Below are 15,413 nucleotides of genomic sequence, written 5' to 3'. Positions count from 1 at the left end.
TGAAAACCGCGCTGAAATCGAATCGCAAAGGAGGAGCTTTCGATGGGATGGAAACATGTCATAGGCGGATTTAGGGGAGCACGGGGACTCGTCAGATGCTTAAAAAATCGGCAAAATGTTTTTATCATTACGCGTTTGTTTTGCTTATTACGGAGTTTCAATAATTTAATTTAAATTTCACATTAAAATAACGAGAATATTTCGTGCAGAAATTTTAATCTAGTTTTTAATCTCAAGTATGAGAAGATCGTTTGCCTATCAGACCCTAGTGCCCCCCCAAAAAATCCTGGACCCGCTCCTGAAACATGTCACACCATCCGAGAGAGTCAGTTTTATTGGAAAACAACATTTCCATACATGACGTACTCCAACAGTAAATTCAGTAGGTGAGCTCTCTATACAATGGATGCGGCTAAGGGATGTGGGATCCAATTATATAATTGTTTGAAATAATTAATCTCTGAGCTAATATAAACTAGACCTTTGAGCAAAGATCAAGAATACTATTGAGTAATCTCACCCGTTTTGAGATAAATTTGTTTCAGACAATTACCTAGTATTGTTATAATCGCACGTTTACGTACAACCTTGATTATTTAATGCACTTAAAAATAAAGAGAATTGAATGAAATGTCAAAAAGGCTGTATACCCAAGAAAAACCGTTTTCAAGGTAACTGCGAAGTGCATCTAAAAAACCTTTTGATTTGCCATAGTAACTCAGTAACTAAGGAGTTGCGACCCCATGATAATGGACAAAAAATGCTTAATATTGTCTCCCCTACCACCACCTGATGCATTGCAGATTCCTCCCGGACACCCTGTATTGAAAATAACACATGTCAACCAACGCTATCGTTGGAGTCACACCATTTAGCGATATGGGACTTTGCCGTTTAAATTTTGGTTGCATGGGCAGAAGAAAAACCTCGCTCCTGCTGAAATATTTTGCTTCTCAGAGGGATGAGTACTCACCAGTCTGGTTGAGGATGTCCTCGATGACGTCGTCGAATTCCGGCTGGTTATGCGAGTTGGCCGAACCCCTGTTTGTCGAACCCTCCGTCGCCGTCGCCACGGGCGAGGGCATCGCGACTGCAAAATAAAAGAAGAACGATGTTATCGACATTGATGACATGGAAATTAACCACACGAACATAACAATAGAAGATTCTCTAGAAGGCCAATACATGTGTTGTCACCATCCGCCTTTTTACGCGGGGCATGTAATTGCGCAGGTTGGCACTGCATTAGTTTCTGAATATGGCTTGCAAAATATGCGAATGCACGAATTAAATTAGAAATGACTCTTTTGCCATTTGTTTCTATGAACTGATTTTTAGGAATCGATAGGATTGATGACTCAGGGCTCTTGTTCAACGAACGGGGACCGCAGATAGGTTTTACTATACAAATTTTGGAGCCGAAAAACCTCAATACCGATCAAAAAGTGAAAGTAAAGCCCTTTTCGTCCGAAATTTCGATAAGGGGCTTGTAGGGGTTTACCTTCATGTTTTCCATCGGGATAGAGTTTTTTCAGCCCTTATATTAACCACTTTTTCGACTTTAGTCTTTGGGGTCCTTATTGCACGGGTTCCTTGATGTAAAAGTGACCAAATTTTAGCACTTGAATTCAAACTTAAACTCGGTGGCGGTGGGGCTCCTGCCAAACCGATGATCGCGGGTTCGAGTCCCGCCTGTGCATGGGTGTTTCTAAATGTGTCGTCCAATTACATTAAAATGATCGTAATTGGGAATTCTTGTGATATTTACAGACATTTTTATTATTATTCCATATTAGAGTAAAATAAGTGTCGGCATAGTGCACAACAAACGATATAAGATAGTGTAATACATATATTTTAAGAGAAGTGATAGCTTTGGAAGCTTCGAATATTTCTTGAGAAAGATGTTTGTTTCAAAAGTTAGCTGAATCGACTTGCTCTGTATTGTAGTGCAGGGATTCAAATACTGTCCTCTTAGAAAGTTGGTGACGTATTCAGAGATCAAATGAAAAGTGACGGGAGAGGAAAGCTTTGTATTACCTATTGTGATCTAAAGTGAGCAGCGAAGTGCGTCACTATCTCCCAACCGTGATATAGATCCGCGATAAGATCGAGAAAATTCATTTTTTTTGCAACAAACGACACAAAAAGTGAGTTAATGGTAAAGACTACGCAAAAATCATAAGCCATTTTTATCGATAACGCTAGCAGAACCAGCAATAGAGATAAATTTATGAACGAGAGCCAGGGGCGGTCTAGGGTTCATGATGGATCCCTTCTTACTTGGGGATTCGGGGGTCCTCCTATAGAAAATATTTGGATTGTAATGGATTGCCCATTACAAACAATTTCCAAATTGCCCATAAATGGATTTTGACGCTATTCTGGCTCTTGAAAATTAGGTAATATCAATTAAAAAATATCTATTTCGTAAGAAAAAAATAATATGAGGAGACAGAATTTCACGGCTTATAAAATTTAATAATGTAGTATTTATGTTTCTATTTTCTACTCAGTGAACCTTTTCCTTGAAGCTGCACTGAAATCTAAAAAAAACCTCTGAAATAACCTTTACGAATAACCTTTTAAAAAATCACCAGGCTAACTTTTATCTCCTGACACCCTTATTTTATTAATATTTTTAAATAATCTCTTTACCCTGTGCACGTTATAAATAAATAAACAAATGAAAATGCAGAATTTAATAACTACAAAAAAATTGGTTCAACTAATATGATTATTTTTTACGCAGGAATAGAAGGATCAACAACTTTGCTATTTTCACATGGTAACCATGGTTATCCTTCTATTCCTGCGCTTATGAATTTCCACCAAGTTACGCCCGCTACTATTAATTATTAATTATAGTATTTTTTAAATTATTTACGCCTTTCATATACGCTTCACGATAGACGCGAACGTTGCGCCCCCCCAGCGATAGCCGACCATGCGCACCAGGCCAGACCGCCCCTGGGCAGAGCATACACTTTGCTTTTCGCTTAAAATGTTTTATGGTTGACCGTTTGAAGCTAATCCAGCGAGGCCTTGAAGAGAAATCATAAGGGCAATACAGAGTTTTGCACTTTGAAATTTCATTCTTTCGTCCCATTTATTATCGGGAGCATAACTCGTACGACATAAGTGCAACCCCATTTGACCGCGACGGCATATTGTGTCACATTGGAAACGCAACGTTGCGTTGAAAGTCACCGCCAAGGTTGCAGTCATTGAAGCCATTAAAGGTAGGCAATCGTCATCGGTAGGAGCAATCGGATGTTCAATTTAAAAACTCCGAGAAACCGAAGGAGGACCAGTGGAGGAAGAAAGAAACATAAAGATAAGGAAATAGCCGACTTCATAGGTTTCCAGAAAGTGCTATTACTTTTCAAGCACACTAATAAAGAAGCATAACAAGTTAAGCCTCATGCACTAAATCTCCGATTATAATACAAAATAGTTTCGTGGTTCTGGGAAAAAGTTCTCAACAGTGTAAAAACACAAATAAATGCCAACATGGGGAAAAATATGAATAAAACGTGCATTAGATAGAATAAAAATTGAAAAACAAAAAATACCAAAAACAGATGACAAGCAAGGAACAATCATTGAAGTGAAAATTTCTTATTTAGAGCATCAAGAAAAAAAAACAGTCTGCAGCACGTACGAAGAAATTAAAAGGGCAGAAAACTCAAAAAATTACCACGGTAAGCTAATACCAAAATAATATCATGTTCCACATATTATTACACATATAAAGTAATAATAGGCAAAAAAAGTAACAAAGCTAAAAGTCAAGTAAGCTGCTTTTGAACTGCGGCACTTTTCCGCTGAGTATCTATTATCATGTACCAAATTCCACAGTTTGGATGATAAAATATGGAAATATAAATTTAATCCTTAGTGGTACCATATTTAGGGACGTGATATATTTTTATCATTTGATTTGGAGTACGTAACTAATAAGAGGTTTTTCACTTCATCACGCTCAATAATGTTTAAGCTATTTGGATGATCTTGTCTTGATCAAATTCCATCCGACCCAGCTTTGTGAAATACAGACTAATTATAGTGATTAAGAAAGGATTACCGGGTTCTTCACCGGGTAATTTGTCTCTTTTGAAGAACTCATGAGGGTTAGGAACAAGCCGTTTTTCGAAACTTAAGGAGACATGCAGCCAAGTAACCTATGGAGTACCCGAAAATCCTTTATGCACCTGATACGCCGGGAAATTCTAAGATCTTAGATCATTATAACGGTAATTTAAGATAAATCGCAAGCATAGCATGACATTAGAAGGGCGGGACGAGGAAAAGTTAGAAGAAATTAGTATCATCCTCAAGTCTGTTTGAAATTGCATGCCATATTTGTTGGAGTAAATGTATTTATCGTTATTCATGTTCCACCCTTAATATTTTGATGAGTATGTGTGTATACTATGTATACATAGGTTTTCTTGCTATGAGTGATTAAGTTCAAGATTTTATTTTTATGTCCTGAACTGTAAGTTGTGCTGTATTCCATTTGGAAATATTTGAATTATTTTGTAAAGGTTTATTTTGTGAGCTCTTTTGTATGCTGTAGCCACTGTATGTTCTTAATGTACAATTGTCCAAAAATAATAAATATTATTATTAACATAATTGCGAGATAATATAATACGATATCGTTTAGTGGGAAATGGGTCTGGAAGAGATATGGTGATTGAATTAATCTGTACGCTGGGTCAGCGAATGGTTGGAAATCATTTCATACGTTCGCCGATTTGATCCACTACTAGCGTTTCGATCGCAATTGGCTTACTTGGCCTCCAAAGAGTAAAGGTTAGCGCTGTTAATGGAGAGGATACGCGGAAGATAGGGAGGGATGGATATGCTGTTAGTCGGTAGTCTTCATCTAACAAGCGGAAAAAATCACAAAATGTGGAGGGGGTGTGTGTATCGGAAAGGAAGAGCGATGCATACATACATGAGGAATATGATTCAATTGCCGATCGTGATTTGTGGCAAAGGCATGTCCGGATCCTTAAAGGCAGGACGTCATTCAAAGTAGCCGAGAGTGTCACTTGTAATGCAGGCCATATTCCTCCTTGTTCGTGCAGCTACGTTATGCCCATGCTAGACTAGACATGAGCACTGACGGCAAAAATTCAGTCGCATAAAATATTTTAAAAAATTGCAGAATTGCCTTGGATAATGGAAGTACGTACAAAATGCTAAAGCTCATTCATTAATAACTGAAAATCCTTCGGCCATACTTATATTACACATGATTGTAAATAAATCGTGGCATAATAACAAATTTTTAGTGGATAAAACATAATGCAGTTTTTATTATGTAGAAACGGCTGTATTCTAGTGTTTCTTCACAGAAAAAAAGAAACATGTATTCGATGACCTGGCCTACACTTTGGAAAATTGCATGCTAGCAATTGTAATTTTTAACTTTCATAATGTATATGCAGTTGAATACATTCTAATTAAATTGATTTTAGGTCTATACAGGAACCGAGAGAGAACAAACGCAATGAAATTTTTCTCGGAATATCCCCACACGGCTAGAGCTTTAGTTATTGCACACATAAATGGAGCTTATACTTCTCTTAAAATGTTAAAAAAAATAAGGTAAAATAAATTAAGCGCTGAAATAAGTTGATTGGCATGTCAGTACCATGGTAAGAATGATTACAATTGGTTGGGGATGATTAACATAATTATTGCCTAGCGATTGGTCAATTCTTAGCCGCATGAATACGAATCTCAACAGAAAATGTAGCATTAGATGAGGACATTAACCTTTGGAGCACTGTTTTTCATCTTAACCTCAAGCATTCAAACACATAATTCAAGGTTATGCTTGTTGCTGCGGATGCCATGGGAAGAGAGCTTACTTGAACATCCTATTAAGACCAAAAGGTAGATACTTCAATTGATTTGTAAACAAAATTCAACCCTACTAGACCGGCTGCATTTGGGGAAACACGGATAGCTGAGAAAAGGTGACATCGAATTCATTGATTAATCTTCTCATTCTTCAAGATGTCAGCATCAACGGAAGAACAAAATAAAACATTTGAATCCTAAAGTAGTGATTGTTACTTTCCTACGTCCATATATTGCACATATATGTATGCGTATGTACGGAAAGTTTCGGATAAACTGGGAAGCCGCTTAGTAGGGGCTACGTGCCGAGGCTATATATTTAACAGGAAGGCTCAGGATTATAAAAAAATACCCAAAATATCCCTTTTCCGATTCTTCCACATTCGTAAACAAACCATCCCAGCTGGAGTCCATGGGAACGGGAACTTTCATCAGCCGCTATTAGGCGTGCCATTACTTCAACCAGTTCGGACAGGAAATGGCCTTCTGATACTATTCTGAGAGAGAGAACAACGCTAATTGCGCCCTTTAAACTCATTTCCTGACAGGTTTTATTTCGGGCCGCGCTCTCCCGATCACAGTGACATGGGAGAAATGACAGCACTAACTCCGACCTCCGGGCCCCGTAGGGTCAAGACGGCTCCAACGGTGAAGAATGCAGGCCGATTGCGAAATGCTAGAAGAGGCTGACCTGGCCCCAGCAAAGAGAAGGGGGTTACCTCGGCACTGTGGCTCGAATTCGTGGCCAATCGACGTTCTACGACGCAGCTGTTGACTTGAGCATACCAAAGGTATTGGCATGAGATACGATACAAACAGCTGTGGTGATTTTCCACACCATTTTATATCGCTCAGCCGTTTTCAACGTTTACTTGTCATACTCAAGAACTGTCCGAATAAATAGCACCTAACTTGGTACACATATATTATTATAGCTGTTTTTATTATTGGCATAAGATACAAACAGTTGTAGTAATTTTACTCTCTATTTTATTCGCTCAACCCTTTTGAACGTTTACGCGTCATTGTAGTTTACGCATCGCGTTTACGCATCAAGAGCTGTCCGAATAAAGAGCACCTAGCTTGGTAAATATGTTATTACAGCTGTAGGTATTTTATTACAATGAATTTCCACAAATAGAACTAATCAAAAATTGATCTGAAAAGCATTGGAATTTTTCCTGAAAAACAGTATACTCAGAACTGGGTTTTGCCACGAAACAAATTATGTATTTATCCTTATACAGCGGAGAGGCTTAAGGGATAGGCAGCGCATGTTTCCATCAATGTAGATGACGGTTTCGGCGGAATTGCAAGCGACTTCTTCAGGTCCACGAAGTGCGAGATGTGGAAAACGCCAGGGAAGACGGACCAATAGGAATCGGCTAGATATAATTTCTGTATATTTTATCTTCTTCTACACTTGTACGATAAAAATGTGTACCCATCTGTCTCGTAAATTTCACTAAAACAGGATTTTCCTTACGACATAGCGCAATTAGCATGTTGTAAAAGCATTTGGCCATTTTTAATCTCAACGTAAACTACCGAAATACAGCAAATGAATGCCAGGTATTGCATTTGTAAGATAATTAATATTTTGATCCTTCTTTTTATTAGCCTTATAACACTCTTCTTCTATAAATCTTTGAATTATTACTTATTTACATTCGTAAAATTTGAGTGATACAACTCTCACTATTATTTCATATATGAATACGTGAGTAGTATAATTAGAGCAGTACATTAAATGTGAGAGTAGAAAAATGCCATTAACTTAAAGGCACGCGTACGAGGGCATGGTTTATGAAAATGGCATGAGATTGTAAGCTTTAGAATGAGTGATAGAGAGTTTTCCTTATCTCCAACTCAAGCTTGCCCATTAGACCATGACCTCAAACTGATGCAATTAATCCGGGACAATTAACATGTGCAACCACATTGATGCGTAAGTCAGCGTTAGCAACGCAAAAAATCCAACGAATCGAGACAAAAATGGCGATGTCAAACACTTGACAGCTTGGGTCGATGCGTCATAAATTCATAACACAATTTATCTTTACTAAAACTGACAGCATACGTAAAATTATGTGAAAATGATTACATTTAACACTGTATTCCTGATATTGGCTTTCGCCGGTTAGGGCATCACTAGGAAAACCAACTCCTGAATATCTAAATGTAGTACAATTTGCCCCGCAAGACGCCTCAATAGACGTGTGGCGGGAGGTGTCAGGACATCATCCGTTTACATATAAAAAGGAAAAGCTCTGACGAAATTATGCCTAGCATTTATCAAATTCCTTTGCCGTGCGGGGAAAATACTAATTCTCATACCTATCTGCTCGAAAAAAACATCTCACTTAATTTATCGCTTCTATCAGGCCTGGAAATGTAGTGGGGTCTTAATATGATGTTCTTCGTGTCCCTTTCACCCTTAAAGGATATGTGTGTCCACTTTTTTTAACAATACTCTCAAAATTAAATGAGGAGGTGTGTGATTGTAATAATTGGTTATATTGAAGAATAGCCTATTAGCTTCTAGTTTTAAATTCTTTTATTGATATCCCTTAGCTATTGTAGTTCCCATATATTTAAAGACTTTCACTTGAAATACAGTTAAGTAAGTGAAAATTTGATAGTTTATTACAAATCAATGAGAAGGTCAATTATAACGAGAGTTTCGGTTTATACTTGATGCGTACCTAGCCTGTGAAGTTAGTGCGAAAAACTCCGCATTAGTGCTTTAATTTTCACAAAAATTAGTGTTTGAATGCAATGGGCCACTTATGTCCCAATGGATCATAAGGGAGCGAGAATTGGTGTTATTTCACATCCCAGACGCTATCTCCGAAACTATTAGAGATATCGCTTTCATATAAATGTTTTTTTTTTGAATCTACGCATTAATATTAGCCTAAAAACGTATTTTGCAATTCGATCTAATGGATGCAATCTTTATGGACCTTAAAAGGTTAAGGATATCCATTCTCAATCGATGCCATAACTGTCGAAGCCTGGATATAAATAATTAAATTTAGACTGCGGAGCATGAACGTTTTATTGTTTCATTGCGTGAGGCATATCATGCGTTCAGAAAAATCACCCCAAATCACCAACGCACAATACAAGAGGGGGAAAACAAAAGGTAAAGGGCAAATCTACGCAGCAATTCCCGAAAATAACCACCAACTTTGATAAAAGAAGCTGTGAAAATCTTCATATGAAAAGGTAAAGGGGTCTACACCCCAACCTCCCCCACCGAAATGTTTTGGAGATATAATCCTAGGTGTAGCCTCCAAAATAGACTTCTCGAATTACACCTTCTCCCCTACCAAACCTTCCCGAAAAATATATTCCGGCTGAATAACTATTCGTTTTCAAATGGAAAATTCAATACAAGGCAGACCCTAGTGGATTGTCGAGAAGAAGAATGCTTCAAAAGCGGTCTCAATATGGAATGAACCGTCTCTAATATCTTGAAACTGAAACTTAATCGAAAAACTGATGTTAAAGTTATATGAATGCTACTTTGGTTGCTACTATGTATATGTACTTACATCACATTCGTTTAGATGCATGATCCACCATCATTTAAAAGCCGTGTGGTTCATTAATAAATAGATGATGGAAACAATGAATATAATGATAATAACAAAAATAAAGAACAAGGAACCATATATCTGATTTTATAAATGGGCATGATGGCATTAATGCCTACTCGACGGGTAACAGAAAAAGAAACTGGCCATTGGGAGTATTCTTTCATAAACCGATGAAAACGGCGTCAACGACACGTGACGTTAATAAAATGGAGGAAAAAAACGTGACTGACGTAAGCTCTTTGAACCAATGACCTGAACTAATAGCTATGTGCAAGCATGCTCGATATTTTCTCAAAAAATCATAGGAAAATGATAAAGTATCAAACTAATCATAAAAACAGAAACAGAAAATCAAAGGAATGGTATCAAACTTTTCATTGTAGGTTACGAACTTTAAATATTTTTGTTGACAACTATTTTCACTCAAATCTTCTATCGCTTGATATCTATACTTTTCCTTATTATTATGAAAAACATAATGGATCGTAAGGATAAAAATTTTAAAGGAAAAAATAATTTTTATAACAAATAACGTTTTTATCGCGACAATATTTGAATAAACTTTGATGTAAACAAATTTGTTGCTATGATTTTCCATCATTCTCCTTCCATTGAATGATCGAAGTCCCGCCATCGAATTTTGGTGGCCATATTTTGAACAAATATCTCCATTTAATTTTAAATTCCGAATAAAAAACCTAAATGTAGTTCCAATCATAATACCAGTGCTCAAATTATGCATTGTTATCTCATTCTTAGCTATCCTGAAAATTTCAGCGCGATAGCTCTTCGGAAAGTGGGTTAAAATTGAGTCGCAAGATTCGACCCGGACAAGATGACAAAAAACAAAGCGATTTTTTGAAAACATGTGGCAACAACATTTAATGAAAGGGAATACGGCTGATTGTGAACTGAACTGGGAAGTTCAATGTGGGAAGAGGGAGAGATGGTGGTGATTACCAAAATTATTCATGGAAACTGGTAGAATACTTTGAATAATATTAAAAATAAAGCGCAAATTAATACCTCCGATGGAAATTATCGTCGAATTGCAGTGACTGAGAGGAATGGCAGAAAGGGGTCGCGGATGAAATCCATACAGTAGGCGATGAAGGATGTAAAGAAGAGAAATTATGCATGTGTTAAAAAATTAGCTAAGAAGAGCATTAAGTGGAGAGCTGTGTTAAAAAAATAATTGGATTGATGACTTTATCTCGGCTTTACTTCTCAGCCAAAAAATGCCAGAAGTCAAAATAACGGATTCAAATCAGTCAATTATTCAAATTATGTAAAGTCTCGAATAAAAAAATCAGCATTAATTATACAGGTATAAATTAGCATAAAATGAGTAAAATAAAAAGCAGCGTGTTGATATAACAAAAAGTGACATCACATATATTTTTGTTCTTGAGGATGTTGCATTTAATTAAAATACCGTAGGAATTTTCCGCCAGTACTGCTCCAAGTAGGTGGTACAAAGAGGGTTACTAAACATTTTCTCAGTTTAGCCTCCAGTCCCCGAAATATTCGGTTGGAGGATTCCCTTCAAAACCACTGGGGGACGAGGCGTAAAGGCATTGTGTCGAACCTTCTGGTGACACCGTGGTCGTTCTAGAGCCGCGCACCGGTTCCATTCAGAAGAGAGCGGTCCGCGATTGACGCCAATTTTCGACCGAGGGACAGGGAGGGTGGAAGGGTCGGAGGGTGCTGTGGTGGTGACGGAGGCTGTGGACCCGAGTAGGTCGCTTCCGCTCCGAACATTAATACGCACCGCGGTCGACCTCAAGTCCAAATAAATGCCCGAGCCACCAATTGAAGGATTTGCACTCACTTGCCCAACCACCACCCAAATCCCCTTTCCCCTGATCGTGGTTTCTACCCAGAGTCACCCCGGCAACGATTCGAACTCTCATTCTTGCGTAAGTTTCTGCGGGGATTTTCATGACCAATGCCAAATTCCGGGTTGTCCAGCTGCATTTGTCGTTTGTGATTGACAACACTTTCATCCTGCTTTCCTCATTAGGTCGAAGGTGAGAGTTCTTGATTTTTCGCCGCCTTTGAGGAAAGCAGGATGGCTTAACCGTTGTCGACCACAAGCGACAAGCGCAGCTGGAAAAAGTGGAATTTGGCAGTCATCACGATTCGATCACATGTGACTGAGTTGGCGGGATTTTCGGGATAGTAGAAATGAGTTCCTACCAGCTCCAATACCTACCTCGGGCAAAAAAAATCGAAAGGAGTAAGTGGGGAACCCTCAAAGTAATTATAAGGTAACCCAGTGATCAAAAGCTATGAAGCCAACATGGAAACTACTAGTTCCATTAGTCATGGCTATTGGAGAAAGATGGCAAATGATATTTATAAAAATAAAATTTGATTTAAAAATCGACACTTCACTTTCTTCGTATGATCGAAATACAACTTCATTAAATTTTCTAGTGGAAATAAATAAAATTATTTATTTTTGTATGCCTCAGACCACAAAGAAAATAAAATAGCGCTAAAGATGGCTGCTTAGTGACCTAGAGCTGAAGCAGACATTGGAACTCTTCACTTCGGTATTATTATTGGTAATGGAAAAATTTAGTCATTACGTATGTAAAACTTAAGCAACCATCTTTAAATTTTCATCCTTGTCAAAATCTTCCGGGACATTACATTTGGAAATTTGGACTCAGTTGAGTCTCATTTTTTAAGTTTAGCGAAAGTGATACCTCCTCCTAACGTAATTTGAAAAAGGAGTCCTACCTCGACCTTTTCATAAATTTTCTTCATGAAAGACAATTTCGTGACTTTTCCAGGTTAGCAGGCACAGAATAGACTTCTGACATTCAATTATGGTGCATTGATGGTTTCGCCACGATTCTTCCTGCATTGAACGAAGGGCCCTGGTGGGCAAAAAGGTCGCGCGTCTGCTGACCGTTCCCTTGGCTAAGCGGCCGCGACGGACGTCAGACGCCACAGAAAGGAACACGGAGGTCAATTGGGTGAGGAGGGAGAGTTCGGTTGCGAACGGCTGGGTTGTAGGGAGGGGGTTAGGTGGCGAGGCAGATGCGGTGATAGGAAATATGGGAAACTGGAGGGGACGAATAAACGGAATTAATAAATTTCTCGTTCTTCAACATTACCAAAGAGCTGCATGAAACAAGTGACTTTTCGATGCAGAGTTAAGTACACCAAGGATGAAGTGCGCCGTGAAAAAATATTTATAATAATAAATCCGGGATACGAACCCTGGTCTCCAGATTGCCTGTCTGGCGCGTTAGCCAGTCACACCACCAGAGCAAACATCTTCATCCTGAAGTTCGCTCTGAGCATTTTCTCAGTGTGAGCTTCAGGGTGGGCTTTACCGAACAAGGTGTTGGTGCCACAAGTCCATAGTGTGGCACAAGTGACGGAGGTCGTGCTTACTAAGCCACTGTCGGAGAAGTAAACCCTACGTTGCCGCTATTCGGCGACGACGAATTTCAAAGCACTGAACAAAACAAGTGACTTTGTACGCAGTCACGCGGACGGGTCCAAAGTTAAATACACCAGAGGATATAGTTCACCAAGAAAAATTATTTGATTTAACTAGGATCCGATCCCGTATCTCCCAAATGCCGGTGAGGCGTGTGAGGCAGTTACACCAACCAGTCATGTTTTCAGAACGAATTTCAGGATGGGTTTTAACGAACAAGTTGTTGACGTCACAATTCCACACCGTGGCGCATTGGACGGAAGTTGTGCTTGCTGAGGCACTGTCGGAGAAGCAAACCCAAATAAAATTTTTCAAATATAGAATACTTAGAGGTAAATGTTAAAGAAAGTTTACTCTACATACAGGGTGAATGTCAAGATCGTAGAAAGTTGAAGGATAGTATATAAAGAAGGGAAATCTCACAAAAAGACAGAATACGGCCTATTGAGCTCATGTGGTGCGTCGTATTAAGAACTGGTTACGACTTAAAGCGTGCATGGGTGAAAGATTTTGGAGGACCGGAACGGAAAATTTACGAACGCTTGAAAATTAATTAGAACGGGTTTCATTCCCTATTCTTGTGCACGAAATTGCATGCATGTGTAAATGCATGCAATTTCGAGTGCATGCATTTACACATCACTTTGTTAATCTGGCACCCCTCAGGCGAGGATACACCAGGCTTAGTGAAGAGGAGGGAATCGTATCTTGTGTATTTTCCTCCCGAGGAGAGCAACGCATCGATGCACATACTATTTACGGTCACTCTTCGTACTCGCTATAAAATAAAGCGTAACACTTTCCTCCCCCTAGAATCATCGAGTTCTTACCCAGAGTTCGCCAACTCTTGCGTCATAATTAACAGGCACTTAGCTCTCTTTCTTCCGAGCTTCCAGAGCATATAGTTTCTACCATGACTACCCGCGACTTCCTTTCCTATTCTCTACTGGCATTATTGAGGTATTATTCATTTACTGTATTTGGTATACGACCAACATAATAATTTAAGTGCGAAAAATTCAAAACTATAAGTACAAAAATAAAAAAAATGGTCACAGACACAAAATAATAACAATCAATGTAACATATTCTGAAATTACTAACTAACTAGTTATAAATTATAATGGAAGAATATGATTTTTCAAGATTATCCAACAATATCCAACCAGCATACCCATGAAAACTAATCTTGCGGTTAAAAGTCCAAGAGAATCAGTGAACTATATCCACAATTCAAACAAATAATAAAAGTTTACGAATAAAAGTTACTTTACATAGGAGTTTCTCAAATGCAAAGGTTTTTCGAGGCACAGGAAAATGTTGACGATATTCCACCTTATATACTCTAAAAATTTCAACATGATAGCTTAAGTTTGAAACACAATACGTCCCGAAAAAAGAGAAAATAAGTCAAGTGGGGGGGGGGGGGGTGTGATGCGTCCTGTGAAGATTCGGCGATTTAATACCACAGGTTACCAATGGTCAAGGTCAGCGAAGTAAGTTCTAGACCCTCATGCCTTTGTCATGAAGTCAGCTGGCCAAAAGGAAATTTAATAGAGGTCTGACCATTGCCGCCTTAACCGAAGGTGAAATTGTTTGAGTCGTGCTTGGAATACTCATTGCCTATAAAGGACCAGCAATGAGCCTTGTGCATGATGGAGAAGAATGAAAGGATGAGTGCTCAAAGGGGGCCATACTTGAATAGACGAAATGTTAGAACGAAGATTTACGACAACGCGACAGCTATATTCATTTAAACAACTTATTGAGGTTTCCCTCACTGAACGAAATCACGGTTTTTACACCTTAGAGCTTATGCATAGTAATTCTTCGTCATAAATTTCGCGGGCGATCGTCATGTTAATAAAAAACATTTTGGGCTATGTCGTCGCGTCAATATTTGGGTGGCCCCTACGTTTCCCAACTGATGCTGGTCGGGAATTTGATTCATAAATATTTAGTCTATTAGTATGTTTTAGAGAACTAGAGGATTGGAGAATCCTCTACCTGCGCCATCATTTGAAAGATTTCAACGTAAAATGGGCATTTAATATATTTAAATTAATAAAATATCAGTATGAAGCGAATTCATTTGACACACCTGAAGTTCCCCGATGGGGATTTTTCATTTTTTTCACTTGAATTTTAGTTTAACAATATATATTTATGCATGCCACTGCTATAGATTACTGCAATTAAAATAGGTAGACGTATAAATAGATAATTATGTAGGTACCAATTTCTCAGAACTATTTTTTAAAATTGTATCCCTTAACGTTTATTATTAGTTTGAATTGTTATTATAGCTCTACGATTCCCTCGGATTTTTAACCGCAATGTGGGTTTTGATGCTGGTTGGATATTATTCAAGGATCTTATTTAAAAAAATTATATTATTCCATTATAAATAATGACTGTTTAGTTAGTATTGTTACCATCGGTATAACTATTTTTCGGTACGTTTACGC

The 15,413-nt window shown here is 38.2% G+C and overlaps 1 protein-coding gene across 5 annotated transcripts in view; it reads right to left on the bottom strand.

The window, feature by feature from the left end:
• LOC124160746 overlaps positions 1-15,413 on the bottom strand; it is a 526,295-nt gene that overhangs the window by 140,500 nt on the left and 370,382 nt on the right. For all 5 annotated transcript variants that reach the window (XM_046536753.1, XM_046536748.1, XM_046536750.1 and 2 more), the window contains exon 2: positions 974-1,090. In XM_046536753.1, the coding sequence (XP_046392709.1) occupies positions 974-1,085 (112 nt within the window). In that variant the 5' untranslated portion in view covers positions 1,086-1,090. The remainder of the gene's footprint in view (positions 1-973; positions 1,091-15,413) is intronic.

Source organism: Ischnura elegans, chromosome 6, assembly GCF_921293095.1.
Source record: "Ischnura elegans chromosome 6, ioIscEleg1.1, whole genome shotgun sequence".
In the NCBI taxonomy this organism is placed as follows: Eukaryota; Metazoa; Arthropoda; class Insecta; order Odonata; family Coenagrionidae; genus Ischnura; species Ischnura elegans.
This window is presented reverse-complemented; position numbering and strand designations above follow the sequence as displayed.